Raw genomic sequence first — 20,796 nt, 5'->3', positions numbered from 1 at the left:
AAGAACACATCGATAGTTTATAAATAGACACTGTCATAGAGTACACATTTACAATAAACCAGTTCAAACTTATCGTACTTCTTTCGCGAGATTGCGCTTATACTACGTATTTAATAGCAAATAATATTTCTTCTGAAGTCTTCATGTCATATATTTAATACTATGGTGTGACAATATTTAAAGAATACATTGTTTTGCCCGGGGTTATCAGCCTTCAGGTACCAATCAATAGCAAATATATTTGTCACGTGTGATATTGATATATTTCAAAAGTAAAACTTGCGTGTCACGAACGGCGTCTCAATGCTCCACAAGAACAACGCGTGAATTGCCATATATGAACACCGTTGTAGACAAATCTATTGTTCTTTTTTTTTTTGAGTGCGTACACTTCCCTGTCAATTGTGTTCGAATGAATCGGTAAAAATTGTTTTGCTTAATATATTAAGACGACCAACCAGGATAAACTGTGTTCGGTCAAATTCAGTTCTTATTTTATCGTATGTACAAAAAAGATTGCTATCGAGAACTGCTTGAGCTTGATCTCGTGTAGCGACGGTGCCGATGTCGTGGATTATTTGGGGGACTTCGCGATCGGGTTCTTGGTCTGCGTCTAGGTGGCCGCGGGCTTCTACGACGATTTATGGGTGGCGAACGTCTACGATAACGAGGAGGAGTATTTCGACCGCCGCCACCCCATCGTGGCGGTGCTCTTCTTCCCATCAAAGGTGACATCCTCCGCATCGGTAGTGGTCGTGGTTTTGGTAATAATACTGGAGCAGCAGTGATTTCCTGACCGTCTATTTGTCCTGTAGAATATGATCAGAACATTAATTTGAATAAAATCAGCATCAGTATCTGTTAAGAAGATAATAAGCGAGAAAAATTCGAAATTTTATACTTACCACCATCCATATGTTTCATTGCATTCTCAGCTTCATCTGCCGTTTCAAATTCCACGTAAGCAAAGCCCCGTCCTTGATTAGGATGAAGTTTATCCATGGCAAAATCGACCATTTTTATCTGACCATATGTAGAGAAAATTTCCATAATATGTTCCTTAGTAACATTACGGGTCAAATGTCCAATATGTATTTTTGTTGGTCTAGGAATTGGTGACCTTTCTCTGCGTTTCCTACGTGGTGAGGGTGATCTATAATAAAAATAAAATAAAATAAAGTTGTAAGTAAAAATGAAGCTACCTGTCCACATGTATTTGACCAATGTAATTACCTAGAGCGTCCTTTGGGTTTAGGTTTATCAACCACAGAGTTGCTACTTTTCTTTTTGTCTTTCTCTCTGTCTCTATCTCTATCCCTGTCCCTATCCCTTTCCCTTTCTCTTTCTTTCTCTCTTTCTTTTTCTTTGTTATCATGTCTGCGTGAAGCATCAACACTTTTGCTTCTACTTCGCTTCCTTCCTCTGTCTCTGGAACTCCCAGAAGAACTTGCAGAACTGCTGGAGGTAGTACTAGAAGTGGAACTTGATCTGGAACTGCTTCCACTACTTGTGGTTGATGATCCTGAGCTACTATCTGAGGAACTGTGAAACATTAATAATAAAAGAATACTGCAGATCTGATTTTTATTTAATTAATCTAATTTTATTGATAAAAATCTTGATCGCCTTACCTACTGCCGCTGCTGGACGTAGACGCAGAACTTCGGAGTCGCTTTTGCCCGTACTATCTTTACGACTGCGTGCCCTATGTTCACATGAAAACACCCGGTAACAACGAGGTTATAATTAAGTAAATGAAACGGGATCAAAACAGCGAAAGAAAATTACGCGTTACTTACATCATAATACGGTAGAAATCTCCAGGTTATAGGCGTGGTTTTGGTTCTATTAACGAAAAGAAAACTTTGTTGAACGCCGTGCAAACGCCAATAATGGCGGACGGTGCCGCTAAAAATTCCGTCGCCTTTTCACAGAACACGTTCACGCTGTTAGTTACGTATTAAACTATATTGCATATAAACAATATATAACACCAACAATTAAGAACTTTATTCCATCATCGAATCATAATGGAATAATATACGAAGTTTACGAAACAAAATTACTAATAAAGTGACGCGGCGCTCACGTCGTTATTCCCGCCGGGTTGCGGTCATCATATCACTCGAACCATAAACCTATGAAAATCTAACCGTGACATAAAACGTCCATTTTAAAAAATGTAAAAGTGATTGCAAGATAAACGACACAACCAGTTTTTGTTTTAAAAATATTTCTTTTACAATGTAAGGTCAGTTATATTCCAATTATATCATATTAAAACAACAAATATAAAAATGACAAAATATTATTCGTTTTCACTTCGTATCGTTTTTACTTCTTGAAACAATTATAGGTTCTCTTTATCATAAAGTTAAAAACTGTCTTAACATTCATACATTTGTGATAAAAATATGCATGCAAAGTGTTTATCTATTCTACCTACATACGATTAACTGTGCTTAGTCTACAGTGTTATTATTTAAAAGCAGAAATTATTTGAAAATTATCTACCGTTAACATGCCCTTGCAATTATTTTGTCTTATCGTTGTTTCTACATTTACATGTAGATTTCAACAAGATTCATAAATTGGTGAGGTTATTTATAATCTCTTTTATGAACACACTTATGATACACCGCGCTTTTCAAACTAGTTTTTTCATTGAGATACGACAATTAATGATTTTTACCTCGAGAATACGAATGATATTAGTTTAATAGTCAAATCAAAAATCTTCCAGTACAGTTAGAGTACAATTAGCCTGTATTTCATGAGTTTTATTTTTGTAGATTGCTACAGCGATACGTAAGTACCGAAATGTACATATATGTACATTTAAGTGATCGGAGTGCAATACGGAAAACCGTATGTTTCCTTTGTTTTCGATTTTTTTGGCACAGCTCAATGTAAAGAAGAACAAAAATACATATAACCCGAAAATAAACAGAGAACGAGTAACGCGTTTCATCGATAGCGCTAACGTTGGAAGAAATATTTTTAATAATCGCAGTGTATCGTCTGTTTTTCTTTCTTTCTTTTTTTTATCAAATATATCGAATATTCATCGATGCAACTGTCCCTTTAGCTTGGAAATATTCGATGTTCGATAAGCCCTTTAGCTGAACGATATGTGCTATTTAACAATAATAATTCGATTATCAATTCGTCGTAAGGTAAAGATGGACACGCAATATTTCACGATCACCTTACGCCATTACACGGTTCGCAGTTATTCATTAAGCCTGCATAATTGGTAATATTGGTCTCGCATACAAATACATAATACAGAAATCGACATGCAATTTTCTTTTTAAAAGCGGGGTATATTACAAACTTAACAGTAGCAATAGATATACCAATAAATTTATGCAATGTACATATTACAAAATTGTATGTCCCCCCATATATTTTTTTGTTTTTGTTAACAAAGTCCGTTGTTCTAATCTAGTTTTTTTCTGCATCATTTTGTTCTTTCTTCTATTATCGAGTGGTAATCATCCGGCACTGTAAACACTTGAAACACGCTGGTATGTCATTTTATACTTTTTCGCCTTAAATAAATCTAAAAGATTCTCTTACTACACATCCATTCGTACATCCACTTCCTTTCCGCATTCACATACACTGTTCTCTTTCGTATATCCTTTCTAACTATTCATGTTTTTCTTTCTTTTTTTACACCGTAAAAATTAATTGATCATATTAGTGGTCACATCGATAAAATCATTATTTATAACAAACAAATGAAATCATTGTAAAGTCTTACATTCTTCTTCTTTATTATTTACGTATAAATATTGTTAAATATATGTATATTAAAAATTTGCTACACATTTCACAATTATTTTACACAGAATTTGTTATTCTATCCTGATAATGACTTAAATCGATTAAGTAACTTCTTTTTTTCTCTCTGTTAATTGGACACGAACTTTCTTCTCAGATCAACGAAAATAGGAAACTATACCCAGGCAGGCTCGATTTTCATCCCGCCAGTAACAGTGTTTTTTCGTTTGTGTCTTATTGTGAAAATGAAAAAAGAATCCACGGCTGTGGATCAGAATCGAGTCTGTGTGGAAAAAAATACGCACAAGAATAATCCCTATATTCTTTGATACTCGTCATCTAATCTTGTGTAGTTTTTTATTTCTTTTTTTTTTCTTCTGTTCATAGATAAAGAAGAGGAAAACGAAAGGAACGGGTAAATTTAACCGATGCCGCGCTTCTAAGAAATTGAGTCACGACGTCACGGTATAAAAATCTAAACTGACTTTTTACTGCGTACTAAAAAATAGAATTGTTTGCTGCTAAAGCGAGGCTAAGCTCGATATCGTTAGCAGCGGATGTTATCCGCTTGACGCGTATTACCCATAAGCATTCGGAGTTACTTTCGTTGACGGTCACGTGACTCGATTACTTTTATCGTCAATCGGTCCGACCCCCCTCCCCAAATGAATACGTTTCATCTTGTGTAAATGTCGAGTCAAATTCATCCCTTGTTTTAAACGACTAAATCAAAAAAATATTGCTAATAACGTGACACGACAGTCTTGCGTTGATAGTAGACTCAGTGTTGAATCAAAATTCATTTTCCATCGATCTCTGTGACGTTCCTCATATGTTCAAGGCGGAAATAATAAACCTAATGCATTATCCTCTCTGTTGGTAATTCATACTGGAAAATTATCGAACCACCGATATCCTCCTTTTTTTTACCCGAAGATCTTCTCCATCGATTCTCGTTACATACACTTATGGATACGTTTCAACGTGTATCATCATCGTGTACAGCCCTATCTCCTTCGGGAAAAAAATAATCTTGTTTCGTCCCACGCTTTATCCCAAGTGAAGTACACTCATCCGTGGATTGTGGATTTGCATTTGGACCGGAAGAACTTTACAATATCCTCGCCAACCCGATGTTTAATATCATTCGATTTGTATTGAATGCTTTAACTGCTGCTGCTTCGATCACGAAAGCTTTGACGGATATCTCGTAAGCGGCGTACGTTCTTTCCTCTTTGGAACAAGAGACGCTCAATGTTGTCGGCAATTCTGGTACAATCTCCGTCCAACCGCACGGATGGTGCGGAGAACGTAAAACTGGGCTATACGGATATTTCGTAATTCATGTCGTAGACACTTGCACGGTCCGGTGTTGGCGTCGTGGGCCGCTGTGATCTGTTGTCGTTAGGAGCGGATACCATTTCCATGGAATCTGTCATCTCCAATGCTCTAACGAAGGACATCGGTCTGTGTCGAGTGTCGCCTGACGTTGGAGTTGTTGGCGTTGCCATCGTGGCTTTTCTCTTCACCTGTGGCGACTGATGCGGCGGGAAGACCGGTACTCCTCCCCTCATCGCAGGATGATACGCCGCTCTAGGAGCATTCGCGTATAATTGTTGTGTGGGACTTGTTGGATTGGAACGGTAATAATCGTACGGTAGCGGAGGTCTCTGTGAGGGTGACTGATGCGTTGTTGCGTTCGTCATCCCTGTTGGAGCAGGATAGCTGCCAGGGGAGTTGTCTTTCCACATATAGACACCACGTTGAGGTGAACCGGCTAACTCTCGGATGTTGTCGACAGTATTGTTAGTTCTTGAGCACGAGTGATCGGTACCCTGGCGAACGAGCTCACTTTCTGACAAGAAACGCCTCTGTGGACTGTAACCGGACACGACTGCACCGCTAGCAGCACCACCAACACTGGTATTGGTATTCCCCTGCTGTACATCATAATACGTCGGTGCATCGTTCACTCCTATAAAATCTGGCCGACGAACCTGCGTCGGTGTACCTGGGTTCGATCTGCAAATAGATATGAAACATTTTGACTTCTGTTCTTTTAAGTATAACAATTTGGTAGTTGAATAATAGACAAATGCACAATAAATACAGTGAACCAAGATGAATATATATGCGAGTGCTGAGCATTGTAGCCATACAATATATACGGCTCTGGCGAGACATACAGGAGAGAGAGAACAGCGCATCATTCCTGTTATAATAATTAGCATCTATCCAAGAATAAACGTAAAAATGTAGCGAAAACCTAGGAAAAAATACATGTATGGACATTTACTTGCGTGTTTTTTGATCAATACTGATTACAGTGTAATACAGATATGTATATATATATTTAGAATTGAAATATGCTTCCTATTTCTTTTCTTATTTTTGGTCTTTTAAATATATATATATATAGATATGTATGGAATATACGCAGAGAAAGCATAACTTTAAACTACGATATGTCTTCGTAGGATGAAGTTCGTGTTTACCTGCAGTAGGTTGCAACATGATGGTAGAAGCAGCTCCTTGCAGTTACCACCCTCTGCAGTGGGACACAAACTTATCTATATATCATATATCTTGTAATATGTACATGCAGAGAAACTAATTCTCTACTATATAGATATTATTGTCATCTACAATCGCGCAACGGTATACTTTTCTGTCATGTTCCTTCGTCATTCAGAAGGTGAGAGAAATAGTAGTGATAGAATAAAAGGAAGAAAAAGAATAAGAGCAAGAGTGAGGTGTTTTATAAGTGAGGGATAGGGGAGTCTGATATAAACAGGCGATTCACATCATGTTGATGGGTTGCAAACGGGACATTGAAAAAAAAAAAAAAATAAGGAGACAGAGAAGAGCGTGCTCGAGAAATGCAATGTATAACTATTACTAAATGTGGCGCTTCCCTCTTGCTCTCTACAACAAGATCAATTTCTGTGCAATGTGAAAACGCCGCGACGTACAAGAAAAAAAAAATAAAAAAAATAACGTACATCTAGAAGTTTAATATTCCAAAAGTACTTTATATACGTGTTCACGGAATAGAACAATTATTTAATTATCCTTTATAATACCATACAAGATCGTATCATACTAAACATATATACTTGCAGATATTTAATTTTTCTTTTGAAAAATATTTATTTTGGACTCGTAATTATTCTATTTTCGTTTAAATGCGATAGATGAGCATAGTATACCTGCGAATTGGACTGGAAATAGCAAGTGGAGTTGGTACTCCAATAGCTTTAATCCGTTGCGTTGTTGGACTAGCACCTCCTTGTCCTTGACCTCTTTGGGAAGCTGTGGCGGGTGATCCGCTTGCTTCTGGCGATAATGGATCTGGCGTATGGCTTCGAGAGCCGTTCATTCCCCTATAGGTATTGACAACGTACCTTACGTATATTAGAAAAATCATTAGCAAACGAAACAACATTCACCCATTATTCTTTGTGTTACCTGGGCCTTGGATGAGGGCTGCCCCTGGTGTAGTGCATCGGATGGCAATGTTGTGACGGTGGTGGGTGCCTGGGGGACTCACTGTTCTCCACAGGTGGCAGGAAGAAATTATTTTTTGAACCGTGTCTTTGTAATGGAGGTGTGGGTTCGCAATCCGCGGACTGTGACGCGGTAGGTTCCATATCTGTGTCTGACCCATCTCGTCCAGGCGATAACTAGAAGCAATAATCCAAAACTTGACGATATTGTGTCTTCATTGTAAGAAGAAATTAGTGTTCTAGTGTTACTAGATTATCGTAGCACGCTGTTGTACATTAATAACGCACATTTCTTAGGGGATATTGGCGTTCAATCGGGACTGGTATAGGACGAGGGACTTAACGGAAAATAATTGCATCTGTCCAACGCTGTGAATAAGGTATTATTGAGAGGAAGAATCGTTGCTTGAAATTGAACTCTAAAGAGAGAAATTTGGAATTAACAAAGATGGCGAAACTTTATAAAAAGCGTGCAATATCCTTTTAAACATATCCAAATATGCATTACATCTGCGTTTGGCAATGTACATTTTATTAAAGCTTCGAAGCGCGGCAAGGAATAATGTAGCGCGAATCTGAAAGTCTCTAAAGCAAAGTGAATTACACAGCTATGATGAAACTACATTCAGCTGGTGTGTTATACATCAAAAAAGCGTTAAACATTACATGCTAGAAAGGAAGTGCTATTTACAGTTGTAAATGTCTTCTTGTACGTGGTATCAGAAGTGTGAAGCGAAGTTGCACTAGCTCTTACCTTATTGTAAGCATTTGAACTGGCATTTCTAACACCATTGCTGCTATCCATGTAGGTTTTTACCTGGTTCTCACTGCCTATAGTCGAAATCTCAGATGTAGACATTCCTCGTCGTTTTCCTGAATACTTTTCAGGCTTAATTAAACTGCAACATTATAAATCTGTGATTATTTATCAGTTCAATTTAGTTGGTTTAGAATTATGATTGACTAGTACTTTACCTGGGGTATTGTGGTGCAAATTGCGTATAACAGCAATTGTGTAAGCAGCCATGAGAAAAAGGATTGACGCCATCGGGAAATTTAGCCGTTACTTGTTCATTTGTTGTACGCCCTCGGGAAATAAGTACTATGTGAAAACAGGTTAGTCCAAAGATTGGAATGATCAAAATTGCAACCACTCCCATAAGTACAAGTCTATATAAAATTTAAGGATTATAAAATGTAAGCTTGTATATTGTAATGAAAACATAATTTAACATTTGAAAGCAGTGTCAGAAAAGTTGAAATACTTTCATTGAATTGCTATCATTGATTTAAGAAAAAAGGATACGCAACAATAGTGTCCACTTCACCCAGTTGCTGCTTACGTTCCAATACAAAATATAGGCATAGTCCAAACACACTGAGCATATGAAAACTGAGTGACAAAAGGAAGAAAAAAAAGAATCTATAATTCCTCCTACCAATACAGTTGTTCACCCAAGGGCAATGATGATCAAATGTCTAAAAGTATAGAAAAAAGAATTAAAGTATTAGCTTAAAAAAAAAATTCAAATAACATTTAATACAAACCTCAATACAATGATTGCAAATGCTACAATGTGAACAACGTGGAGGCCTGTAGAATTTGCATGTGCCACACCACTTCATACGAACTGTAATGCCATTGATTTGCACACTTGTATATATAGGAGCTGGATAACTTTTCTCTTGATCCTCATCAGGAAGTGCTTTAAAAGAAAATCACACACTTTGATAAACCATCTTTCACAAGTTTATTTAACAACACCTTGCCAGTACACACAAACATACCTTTTGGTATAAAACCTGGATCCATGAATGTTGCTAGTGTAAAATTTGCTAAAACAAAAAAAATGATGACTCCTTGAAGCACAGGTACCCATGTTCCCCATCGAAACACATAATACTGGCACCTAGAAGATTCAATTGATACATGGTGAACATACGTCTCTGACAAGTCTGACACAGTCTTCAGAATGAAAACAGGAACGCAAACATTGCAGCCACTCGCGAGAAGAAGACAGGCATGTGTGCATAACTTACGGAAAACAGAAGAAGAGTGCCGTGGTGCTGAGTAGGACTGTCCAGGCCAACGTAGCTGGTAGATACCTTGCCTTCGTATTGCATTTCGGCATCCTGCACACTCCACTTCGTGGTCAACGATTAACGAATTATTAATGGGTAAGATTTCTGCTACCAGAAAACATGGCCGCGTCCATCGGCGCTGCTTATTTGCAAGTTGTGCGATCCGTATTTAGCACGGACTTCCATTCTCGCTACACCTGTACATCCGCGGCATCTCGATAATCGTTCCGTCTATTACGCGCGCGTCACTTCGGCAAAAACATCCGTAATGTGATTAATATTTAAGCGCTTCTGCATACACGATCCGCAAACACACTACCTTGCTGACATATATATATGTAACGTATATATGTATATATATATATTGTGCACGACGATGAGCCGTGCCCCCTCTAACATAAGCGTTCAACAAAACGATCTGCGAAGACCTTGTGGTTCGCTTTCATGGGTATTTTGTTCTCTTAGAATCGCACTATCACCTTAATGTCGTTTCATGTGATACCGCTAAAGTTTGCAATTTCGAATTTCGCATTTACCGACGGAGTTGTGTTAATAATTTGTTTGTTAAAAAACTTCCTTGCCGACGATGTGTCTCATCAGGCGGTTTAAACTTTTCCTGATTAGTTTCTTTTTTTTTTTCTTTTTGTAAATAAATTTAATTTATCATGAAGACATGTAACCAATTTTTGTAAATGATAAATTTCATGTTAGTACTTGAATATAGAAGTGCAGTGTGTGTAAATTTGTACGGTCGTAAAAGATGTAGTCGAGTAAGTGGATATATCAAATGACCCGAGCGTAATTTTCCGTCATGTCCAATAAAAGTGTATGAGAACGGTAACTGGCTTAAATTTCGTAATAACGAGCAAAAAACTATCATGGATGGAGCGTTGCGACGGCACTATATTAGGAAGTATGGCAGGAGGCCAACGAGATGACGAACTACGAACTAGGGGGAAGAATCCTACTTATACGGGTCATCTAGAATCGATAAAGGGTTCCATCCACTTCCGTTCGATATATTCGATACGCAATGTTTTGGTCGAGTCGTATCGTTATGATTTAATCGAACGATTAAAAGTATCGTATTCACGTACACGCAATATTCACAGCCAATTTCATGGCTTTCAGATCGAAATAAGTTCTATTACTAACGATGCTTTACCACCCACGTCGAGCATTCGAGGATCAGAGCAGAATGATGCCACATACCAGAGAACTTTGTTATGTAAACTAGGCTATTATTCGACTTTACCACGCAGTAACGATCACTTCTTCACGGAATATGTGAAATTGAAAATAAATTTACACCCCCTCCGCGGTTTACGTTATCCATGCACTTATTTGGAATGACTTCCAGCCTACCGACATCTCTTGCAGTCCACTTTACTATCACGAATTATTCACCGCCTCACAACCTCGTATTTTATCACATTTCAGGTTATGAATTAGAACAATAAACGTAACAACTTACTGTAGCAAATTTTCTTCTGGAAGTTCTCAAGATAATAACCTATTTCCAAATGGATCCCATTACCTCAAGTAAATCCTCAAAAATATCATCTACTTCCTTTCTAACACTTCGACCAAGAAATTAATTTTAGAAAGTAATTACATTTCCACTTTTCTATATTTCACAAAATCGTTCCCAAAAAGTACAACTGTCACCAAATTGTAAATTACGATGCTCTTGGGGTACTGAAATATATCTAATACAACGGTCAAAGTGTTAATTCATTATCGATAGCCAAAAATAATCTTCTATTCTCGTATAGTGATTAACTTTATTATTGATCGTGGCAATTTGTCTTCAGAATTCAAGCACGTTGACAAAAATCATCCGCGGCCAAATCATCCAATCGTTCTCCAATGATGATCCATCCGCCATGTTGGCAATTTTACATAACAATTTCAACAGTAAGAAATTGGCGAACGTGCCACGGGTAAAAATGGAAGAAGATGATATTATTAGGATAATTGATTTTTCTAGGAGGAAATTTCGAGACGCCTGGATTACCGGAGGCGGTATCCGCATGCCTCTCTAACGAGTCGGCTTCCGAGCGCGGCCACTTGCCAAGGGGACGTTGATTTTCAGAACTTGGCAACGAACGGTAATTGCCTTTACACGCTCGAAACGCCGTTGTCACTCCTCTAGGCGGGCATTGACGAGAAGAACGCGTGGAGGGAACATCACCTACGTGTCTCTGAACCGCGTACACGGCCATCGCAACTACGATGATGATGATGCGCTGGCACCGAAAATATATTTTCTAATGAGACAAATTTACGTACAACGTATCTGTTGGCCGATCTTCATTCCCGATAGCTGTCGTTTCGAAACGAGCCTCGACTGAATGAAAACGGGCCGAGTACAAACATTTCGCATTCCTACCGACGTCCGGAACGAAAATCTTGTATACACACGTCCATCGCGGCTTGATTGATCACCCGGCATTATTTATAGCTGGTAGGCTTATCCTTCGAGGATAGCAAACTCTGTAGAGAGAGAACTCTACGCTTCCTGGTATTCTTGGTCTTCCAGCATTGTTCCTGACGGTTTTAACCCTCTCAGAAGAAGTTTGGAAGCACGATTATTACGTAATGAATATAGTTTATCTATATGTAAATTGTACAGTAGATTTACTGTTTCAAATTGTACTGTTGGATACAAGAAGGACCTCAGTGCCAAAAGTACGCTTCGAGAAAAGTGTCTTTAAACATTATGAAGTTAACTAGTGCTTATACCTAACTAAGTAGTTCTTAAACTGTCTATAATATTTAACTTTGAAGAAATTAAATTTGATGTATTAAGTTTGACACAAAAAGTACAATTCTTCATAATTTAATAATAATCAAATAAGAATAAATTTTTTAATTATCAGTGAAATTTCTATCGATACATATTTAACTCTTTTAAAAATACCAGAACTATGCAATGACTATACCCATTTATCCAGTATATCGAGGTCCCTTCACGACTATAGTGTCCATTAGTAGCGGAAGGGTTAAGCCTCAACGTGAATGTCTATCTCGTAAATCATACGGAGAAGAAGAATAGAACGGTCTGAATATTATTTCAACAGAGGTTGAAATAAATAATGCCTGTCCATTAGTTATATCACCACCGAGCCATTCGTATGATTTACGTGTTCACAGAGTTGGTGTAAGTGATTTTGGAATGTTTATGGGATCAACCAGCGGAATAATATAACTCGAACAAAGCAACCTGCTGCTATTTTCGACGTATATTTTTTATTCCGACTAATCTAAAAAACTAGAATTCAATGATTCGTTTTTGAAAGAGTACACGAGGACTCGTTGTATTTTTATCAGGACCAGGTAGTCACCGCTGGTGTTGTAATGGTCTGCAACGCGTGGGCAGCCGGATCTAAGAACGGCGACGTGACTGAAAATTGCACCGGGTGTAAGATCCGCGTTTGTAATCTCGTGACAATTATAACCATTTTCACAGAGATGGATAGATTTATATTAGCTATACTCTTTGATTAATCACCATCAGTTAACACTGATGTATATCTACCTGTTTCTATCATCAGAAACAAGTGATAATATTCAAAGTTACATTACTTCACGTATCCGAGTAATTTCAGTTACTTCAATTGATCTAACAAGCTTGTTAATGAAATCGTATACACTGTACACCAATAATGTATTTGCCAAGATAAATAGCGGCCAGGGTTTTTTGCTCGGACGTGTTTCATGAATGAACCTATGTTACTTCTATATACTAATAGAATGCCTCTATCATGTTTTAATCCTGTGATACGTAATCGAGAAGTTATTCGTGAGCTTTAAATACACCCGAGGAAACGTGATCATTTGTAACGAATGAAAATTATCCGTGATCCAGTAATATCTGCGCGCGACCACCGGAGTTGGGAGACATACGATATAATTTTCGAGAATGAAAGTGTGCACCAGGTGATCAAGCTGTAAGGTGGGCTGCGAAACGTGGTCTTGTTGTTTGATTTAGCGTTGACCTTCCGATATCACGAGAGGAGGACCCACTTATAACATATTTCATTTTTCGTCGCGTCGCTCTATTTTTGCGCCCACCGGTTTTCTAGCTGCTTTACCAGACGCGGTAGATGTCTTTATACCGTGGCGGAAAAGCCGCGGCACTTCAGGTATCCGTCGTCCGTCGTGCGAGGTATCCGTCATCATGGTAAGAGTAGCGAAAACTCTCCCTGTCGATCTTTCATTTCGTAATCGATGCATATGGAATTATTTAGTGAGATTAATTCATAAAAGTGAAAGAAAAAAAAATCTGTACATAGGGTAAAGACTATTTTAAAAAAGTATAAAGGAAAAACTGTCTGGATATTGATTTATTGTATAGATTTATTTATGAAATCTCTGTAACTTCGTATTCCATCTATATGGAATTATTTAGTGAGATTAATTCAGAAAAGTGAAAGAAAAAGAGATCTACACATAGGGTAAAGAGTATTTTATAAAAGTGTCAAGGAAAAGTTGCGGAAGTTTGAGTATAGAAATAAATTTATTGAATGATGAGTGATGACAACTTAAAATAGTGAAAGAAACATATTTATAAAAGTTACAACAATAATTTGCTTAACAATCGATAAATTTCTTTTAAATTTCTTTTAAAAAATGTGATAGAAATTGAATTGGCGGTTCGCAGGAGGAAGACGAGCAAAAGATGGCCGTGATGCGAAAGGCCTTCCAGATGTTCGATACTACGAAGAGTGGCCTTATCGACAATTTGAAAATCTCCACGATATTGAACACGATGGGTCAACTGTTCGATGATGCTGAATTGAATGCTTTGATCGAGGAGAATGATCCAGAGGGAACCGGTAAAGTGAACTTTGATGGATTTTGCAGAATCGCTGGTCGATTCTTGGAGGAGGAGGATTCTGAGGCTATGCAAGAGGAACTGAAAGAAGCCTTTCGTTTGTACGATCGCGAAGGGAATGGATACATAACTACGGCTACCTTGAAGGAGATTCTCGCTGCTCTGGATGACAAACTGACCAGCGCGGATCTTGATGGTATTATTGCTGAAATTGATACCGATGGATCTGGTACAGTTGACTTTGATGGTATGTATTGAAAATTATTATTGTTATTATTATTATTATACAGGTAAAAATGCCTCTAACACATTATTTACAATATTTGCATAAAAGTTAGGACTTAATATGCACAACTACGATGCTAATGATTCTTAGAATTGGCAACGATGATTTTTCGCCTCAACGTATATACTTGGTTAATCGTTAAAAAAAAACCAATTAAATAACAATGTTTGTTTCAAGTGAAATTCTATTGATCGGATTATTGTGTCTGTATCCAGATGTAAATACCTTGGGTCTTAGGTACTCAGCACTTTTGAGGTGTCTAGTTGACTCACATACAGGGTGGGTTAGAAGTAACGGGGCACTGTTTTATTTTATAATTTTCCACGGAGTTGTGCTACCTTACTACTTTTAGCTCACCCTGTACATTAACTTTATTTAGGATTTACGGAGCTATTGATGTGGTTGTTTAGTAGTTTATGAGGGAACATCAAGTATTTTTTTAATTTTCTACTTGATTGTTAGTATATTATATTTTCGTTGTATTTTTAGAATTCATGGAGATGATGACCGGAGAATAATTTTAAGCGACTGAAGAGCGACGTCGAAGACAGTATATTTAAAATATCGTTTTAATATTGTCCCCAATAATAGTGTACTAAAATTTGTTTAATAAAACTGTTATTTAAAACTTACTCTATTATCTTATTTGACTCAAGTCTGTATATGTATATGGGTGTGCAAGGGTATATAATTCAATAGAGACAGATTTTTATAATAAACATTGACTCTTTGGAGCAATTTATTCATTATAATTATTGATACATCGATAAATCCATTTTTTTTTTTTTTAATTATTAACATTAACAAAATTGTTTGTTGCGTGCTAAGTCTGTGGTTCGTAAAAACCAATTTGCATACGACTTCTAACGATGCCGCGCGCATTCAGGAACATATTTACTGGGTGATGTCATTGGTGGGTTGTCCTTCGTGGAAGACGAGAACCTCCTTCACGAAAATGTTGGGCACACTGAGGGCACCAGGTGTCATGGGTCTTTCCAGAGGGAAACCAAAGGGTTTACCATCAAGAGAGATGGCACCACCGATGATTTCAGAGATGGGTTTGTTCTGATAGTACTCGGTGACACTCTGATCTTGGACAGTTTGTAGTTGAGCGTAGATACCTTGGAAGCCACCAGCGTGTTGTTGACCACTAGCTACGATACCACCTTCGATTCCACCTTGAACTTCAGGTTCTTGCCAATTTCCTTGAATGTGAGATCCTTGCATACCATAGGGAACTTTGACACCTTGGACACCTTGTGCAAGACCCCATACTCCTTGCACTCCCTTCAGAATAGCTGGTACACCTTGGATTCCTTGTTGACCACCTTGGATTCCTTGTTGATCACCTTGGATTCCTTGTTGACCACCTTGGACACCTTGGAGACCTTGGAGATCTTGGAGACCTTGTTGAACACCTTGGACACCTTGGACACCTTGGAGACCTTGTATACCTTGTAAACCTTGTTGAACACCTTGGAGACCTTGGAGACCTTGGAGACCTTGGACACTATGTTGCATTCCCTGATTACCTTGTAGACCTTGTACACCCTGTTGTACACCCTGTTGTACACCTTGTTGTTCAGCCTGTACATTCTGAAAGGCGCCAGGTAGTTTCCAATTGATGTTCTGTCCACGTTGTTGTTCTGCTTGTTGGTGTTGTTGCCGTTGTCCGTAGATCATTTGAGATACCTGTTCTTGTTGAGCTGCCGCTGCCGCTGCTGCTGCTTGGATCTGTTCTTGGATCTCTCGAGCCTGTTGAGTTTGCTGACGTGAAATTTGTTGCTGTGCAGCTAATCCATGTGGTTGTGGTGACCATAGTCCACTATTGATTACACCAACGCCTTGGATTGTGTACGTCATGTCTTGACCTTCGCCAACGGGGTTCTGGATTTGTGTGTTCGGATATTGTCCGTGGTATCTGGTGTAAACGTTGGCATAATAGTCCCTGACGGCTGCAAAAACCAAATGGCGTATACTGTTAATTCTGTTCGATGAGCGTCGACGACGAATTGTTGCTGTTAAAGTACCTTTCACTTGTTGTTGTGCCTGGACTAGGTTTTCAGGAAGAACTTCGACATTCTGTTGGATTCCGCCGGATACCTGAGGGAGCTGGCTGTGTTGTTTCAATTGGTGATACTGTTCAGGGTTAACGATCTGGAATTGCTGTTCTTGGTAGGTCAGAGCTTGCTCTGGGATCACTGGGCCACACGGGACGTTGAGAGCGTTAGGTCCGGAGATTACGACGAGGAACTGAAGAGGGAAGCCTTGTTGCGTACCCTTGGGAAGAGACAACCTAGCTGGGAAGCTGAAGATCTGGTGTGGCTATAAAGATACATTTAATTATTATTTCTTAATCCCTTCATCTTCTTACTTCATAAATTTAATCAGGACAAATCACTGACCTCCGCAATGTAGAATGGTCCCTGAGATCGGATAGCATTGTTGACACCTTGTTGAATTTGTTGAGTGGATGGCCAGTCGGCGCTCTGTCCAGGAGCCTGCTGGGAGTTCCTGATAATGATGTTCTGGCCAGGATGGACTGAACACAAAACGAATCAAATATTACCATTCAATTCTTCATAAATTCATAATTCAGAAGAATTATTGCAGCTTACGATTTTGAATAGACTGGTCGAGCTGGACGAAGAGGTGTCTGTTCTGAGAGATACTGACTGGTTTACCCTCGTAGTCGTGTTTGGGTCCAAGGAAGACGCGGACAACTACATTTGGTACGTTCTGTTCACTGTGGACTGCGATCTTGTATTGGAATGGTTTGTGGTCCAACCTCTTAAGGTGTGCCTTAACTTGTTGCTGAACCTGTTCTTGTTGTTGTTGCTGTTGCTGTTCTTGGGATTGGTCTTGTTGAGGGGTCACAGTATCGAGATTGATGTAGTAGTTGCTGAAGAGTGTGACGAGCTGACTGACATCGACGTTCTGAATGGTAACACCGGGGAGGATAAGATCGTTGGACTGGTAGGCTGGCAGGGACTGTTGATATTTCTGGAAGAGGTTCATGACTCTTTTGTACAGTTGGTAGAAAGCTGGGTCGTGGACGGCGGTTTGTTCAAGTTCCAGAGCAGATGGTGTGTAGTCCCAGATGTTTTGTACTTCAGGGGCGTTTCCAAGAAGTTTGCGAGCTGCAGCCTGGAGGCTTCCATAGTATCTGTTTAAGAACAGAAAATAAATATTAGAAATATATTGTACAATTTGAAATGACATTTTTCTGCATAGGCAATTTAACCTTGGGTTGACACTTCTGCCAGATCCTTCGATCAAGTCACCAAGAATGTTCATCCCCTGTGGTTGGTAGAGAGAGAGGAAGATGCCTTGTGGGGTGACAACATGGCCAGAGTCGATAGCTTCCATCAATCTCTCTTCCAAACGAACAACAGATTGAATGAGCTTGTTCTTCTGTGGTTGGAGTTGGAGGTTCTCAGGACGGCTTGGGAATTCCAGTCCATTCAAGTTGCGAAGGTGTGGTTGGTAGAGGGATTGTACACTCTTGTAGTCAATGTTTTGGATTGGGCCAAGTCCGTTCGAGAGACGGTTCAATTCGTAATGGGCCAAGAGTTGTTGGTGGAGGAACAGATACTGGGAGCCATGACCAATGGTATTTTGCTGGCCCTGTTGTCCTACTTGTTGCAAGTATTTTCCTACAGTTTGTTGTTGGTACTGTTGCAGATTTAAAGGCTGCTGTGGTTGTGGCTGCTGCTCTTGTTGTTGTTGCTGTTGTTGCTGCTGTTGATCCTGTTGGTTAGGAAAAAGTATTGATGAGAATAGTTTTAAAATATCTCTTAAGTGCTGTAAGAAAATTTTAGGTTATTATTTTTAAAGTATTTACCTCGTCCAAGATATATGAAGCAAGATTAACATAGGCATAGTAAGAAGCAAGACCGACATCCTGAGTGAAGTAAGACAGCTGTTGTTCATCATGAGACAGGAGGGCAGAGTAGTTGACAGGGATAAGAATGCCTTGGATGTTTCTTTGTTGGATTCCTTGTTGAATGGCAATGTCTTGAGCTTCCTGAATAATTCTGGAATCCAGGTGGTTTTGAGGCAAGATTTCATAAGCTGGTGGCAAGATGAGACCTTGGGTATCTTGACGAGTCAGAACAGCACTAGCCAAAGCCTGTTGATTGAATAGGAAAATAATTTAACATAGAATGTATATGCACAGTGTACATGAGAAATTAGATGCAATATAGAAGTCTTCCAATTCAATCTAATGGATTAATAAATTTTTGTGTGTGCAGTTTCCATACCTTGATAAATTGTCCTTCATTGACATGGACACGGGCCCATGCAGCAGTCTTGAGGAAAGTCTGGTAGTTCTTGGCACCCAACAAGATCCTATAAAGCAGGGAAACTTCCTTGCGTAGTTGACTAATGGAGTTGCTGTAAACTGTACCCTTTGGTTGAACAAGGCCAGCTTTCACAGCACCCGCATAGTATTTCACTACAATTGGGTTCTGGTACTGATGAGAATTGTTCTCAATGTCATAGGAAGCACCAAGGTTCTGAAGTTGTTGGTTTGGGATTGGTTGTGAGATCTTTTGCAGGAGTTGAATGACATCCTGCTGTTTTTTGAGGAGTTCCTGATCAGCTGGAATGAATGAAAGCATTTCTTTGGTACAGAGAAGAGGCAATAATATTATAGAACTTATGCTATGTTACACTTCCTTGATTAAATAACTTACTACTGCAGCAATACAAACAAGAAAAAAGACAAATGAAGAGAATCAGCTAAGATTTAAAGTTTCAATTATTAAATGCTACTATAATATGAGTTAAAGTTTCAGCAAAAAAAAACAGAAACAGAAATTGATTCTAAGTAAGATAATGACCCAAAATTATTTCTATGGCATTATTACCAAAAGTTGAACAATTTAAATTTTCAAAAGCAGAAGTTTCAAGTAGTGACTTACCAGCGCGTTGTTTAGTGATGCTGCATGTCCCTAAGACTACCAGAGCCAACAATACAATTACAAACCTCATTGTGTATTTCAATGAGAGCATCCCATGCTGACTGTCTGTCCGACCAGTCTTTTATACCCGAATCCAATCGAAGAAGGGGTTTATCGGCGACCTGCCGACCTACCTCCCTCAAGATTTCGCAGTCTAACCGCGATATCCTTTGCTATTTCGAATGTATCCGACGCATACGATCGAAGGTTAAACGATGAAATGTATCATCGCGAGTAGATTGTGCATCAAGTTGCTCTATCAAAAATGTAGTATCCTTTATCCAACCATATTCTTCTAACCATTCTAGGCAGTTCTTGCTTTCCATTTCGCTAAGGTATGATTATGTTGAGTACGTTTACTTTAATTTTATGTCTTCCTTAGTTTTTGAAATAACATGACACTAAAAAGAAAACAGTCAAATTAGATGTACTGACTAATAATGCAAAAGTTACTTTTTAGAATTTATAATTGCAATAACATTAAATGTTTTAATTGTATTAAATTAAAACAAAAACATGGACAATCTGTAGTACTTGCAATTAATTATGCAAATAAGGTATAAATTAATTGAATCTAATTTTTAAATATTTTGCATGATAGATTCTTCTCGAAATATTCGATATGTCTTGAACAAACCTATATATTTATTCAAATAGTTAATAATAGTTAATAATAATTATAAGAATAAAACTATAATAGACGATGATTTGCATAAAAATTTGATTAAATATTCCATTTCCGATTATATTATTATTTTGCAATCGAGTAAAAAAATTATCGAAGTATTTTCAACATTTTTAGCACAGTTGGAAAAAGAACACAAAATGTTGAGGGTCATCAGTATCTTCGTGCGCTGGATAATACAAGATAATATGTCTTGAACTCTCAGGTGACTATATGCGCAAAGGTTATCACTTTGTTTACCTCTTAAATGGTTTGACTGTATTTTTATATCCCTGGGGGGTACAAAGAAAAAAGGGGACATCATTGTATCTACAAGTAGTTTTTCAAATGCAGTCAACAAGCCGGCAGATAATAAGAATTAAAGATTTATTTTCGTTTTTTCATCGCAACAAAAATTTCTTTTCTATAGTCACATAAAATTTGCAATTACAATGTGGAGTATGTTATAAAATTTTTTGTTATCTATCGATTAATGTAATACTTTCATGAAATAAAAATTTTTGGTAGTAATTCATATATAATTAATTGAATATTTATTATTGAATAACTAATATTGTTTAAAAAAAATTTTCTTGGCAACAAATAATTTTTCGTCACTTTTTTTTTACCGTATGACGACATATACTACAAATAATTACACA

General features: G+C 38.1%; 4 protein-coding genes across 5 annotated transcripts; 1 reads left to right on the top strand and 3 right to left on the bottom strand.

Moving 5' to 3' along the window:
- Positions 1–202: 202 nt before the first annotated feature.
- On the bottom strand, positions 203–2,523 carry LOC108571649 (RNA-binding protein with serine-rich domain 1-A-like). Its single transcript, XM_017933739.1, has 5 exons — positions 2,515–2,523; positions 1,632–1,684; positions 1,234–1,542; positions 906–1,153; positions 203–809 (listed from the first exon to the last, which is right to left on the bottom strand). The coding sequence occupies exons 1-5, from the start codon at positions 2,521–2,523 to the stop codon at positions 520–522; spliced, it is 909 nt and encodes a 302-aa protein (XP_017789228.1). The 3' UTR covers positions 203–519.
- A 2,145-nt stretch (positions 2,524–4,668) lies between these two features.
- On the bottom strand, positions 4,669–9,690 carry LOC108571658 (palmitoyltransferase ZDHHC5). Of its 2 annotated transcripts, none has more exons than XM_017933751.1 (9): positions 9,336–9,690; positions 9,084–9,205; positions 8,844–9,001; positions 8,602–8,774; positions 8,271–8,465; positions 8,050–8,194; positions 7,258–7,472; positions 6,999–7,193; positions 4,669–5,811 (listed from the first exon to the last, which is right to left on the bottom strand). In XM_017933751.1, exons 1-9 carry the CDS (start codon positions 9,425–9,427, stop codon positions 5,112–5,114), a joined length of 1,995 nt encoding a protein of 664 aa, XP_017789240.1. In that variant the 5' UTR covers positions 9,428–9,690; the 3' UTR covers positions 4,669–5,111. The 2 variants fall into 2 exon arrangements, with proteins under 2 accessions (XP_017789240.1, XP_017789241.1); XM_017933752.1 differs by having other exon boundaries at positions 6,999–7,172.
- A 2,622-nt stretch (positions 9,691–12,312) lies between these two features.
- On the top strand, positions 12,313–15,101 carry LOC108571648 (probable calcium-binding protein CML41). Its single transcript, XM_017933738.1, is given in 7 exon segments — positions 12,313–12,409; positions 12,461–12,540; positions 12,711–12,801; positions 13,336–13,394; positions 13,396–13,563; positions 14,044–14,464; positions 14,993–15,101. Coding segments are annotated over 7 exon segments (945 nt in total). The 3' UTR covers positions 15,022–15,101.
- A 225-nt stretch (positions 15,102–15,326) lies between these two features.
- Positions 15,327–19,533, bottom strand: LOC108571655 (allergen Cr-PI-like). The gene is made up of 8 exons (XM_017933746.1): positions 19,432–19,533; positions 18,769–19,109; positions 18,348–18,635; positions 17,748–18,244; positions 17,122–17,669; positions 16,909–17,045; positions 16,534–16,828; positions 15,327–16,458 (listed from the first exon to the last, which is right to left on the bottom strand). The coding sequence occupies exons 1-8, from the start codon at positions 19,520–19,522 to the stop codon at positions 15,398–15,400; spliced, it is 3,258 nt and encodes a 1,085-aa protein (XP_017789235.1). The 5' UTR covers positions 19,523–19,533; the 3' UTR covers positions 15,327–15,397.
- Between the last annotated feature and the right edge of the window lie 1,263 nt (positions 19,534–20,796).

This window comes from Habropoda laboriosa, unplaced genomic scaffold (genome assembly GCF_001263275.1).
Source record: "Habropoda laboriosa isolate 0110345459 unplaced genomic scaffold, ASM126327v1 scaffold123, whole genome shotgun sequence".
NCBI lineage: Eukaryota > Metazoa > Arthropoda > Insecta > Hymenoptera > Apidae > Habropoda > Habropoda laboriosa.
This window is presented reverse-complemented; position numbering and strand designations above follow the sequence as displayed.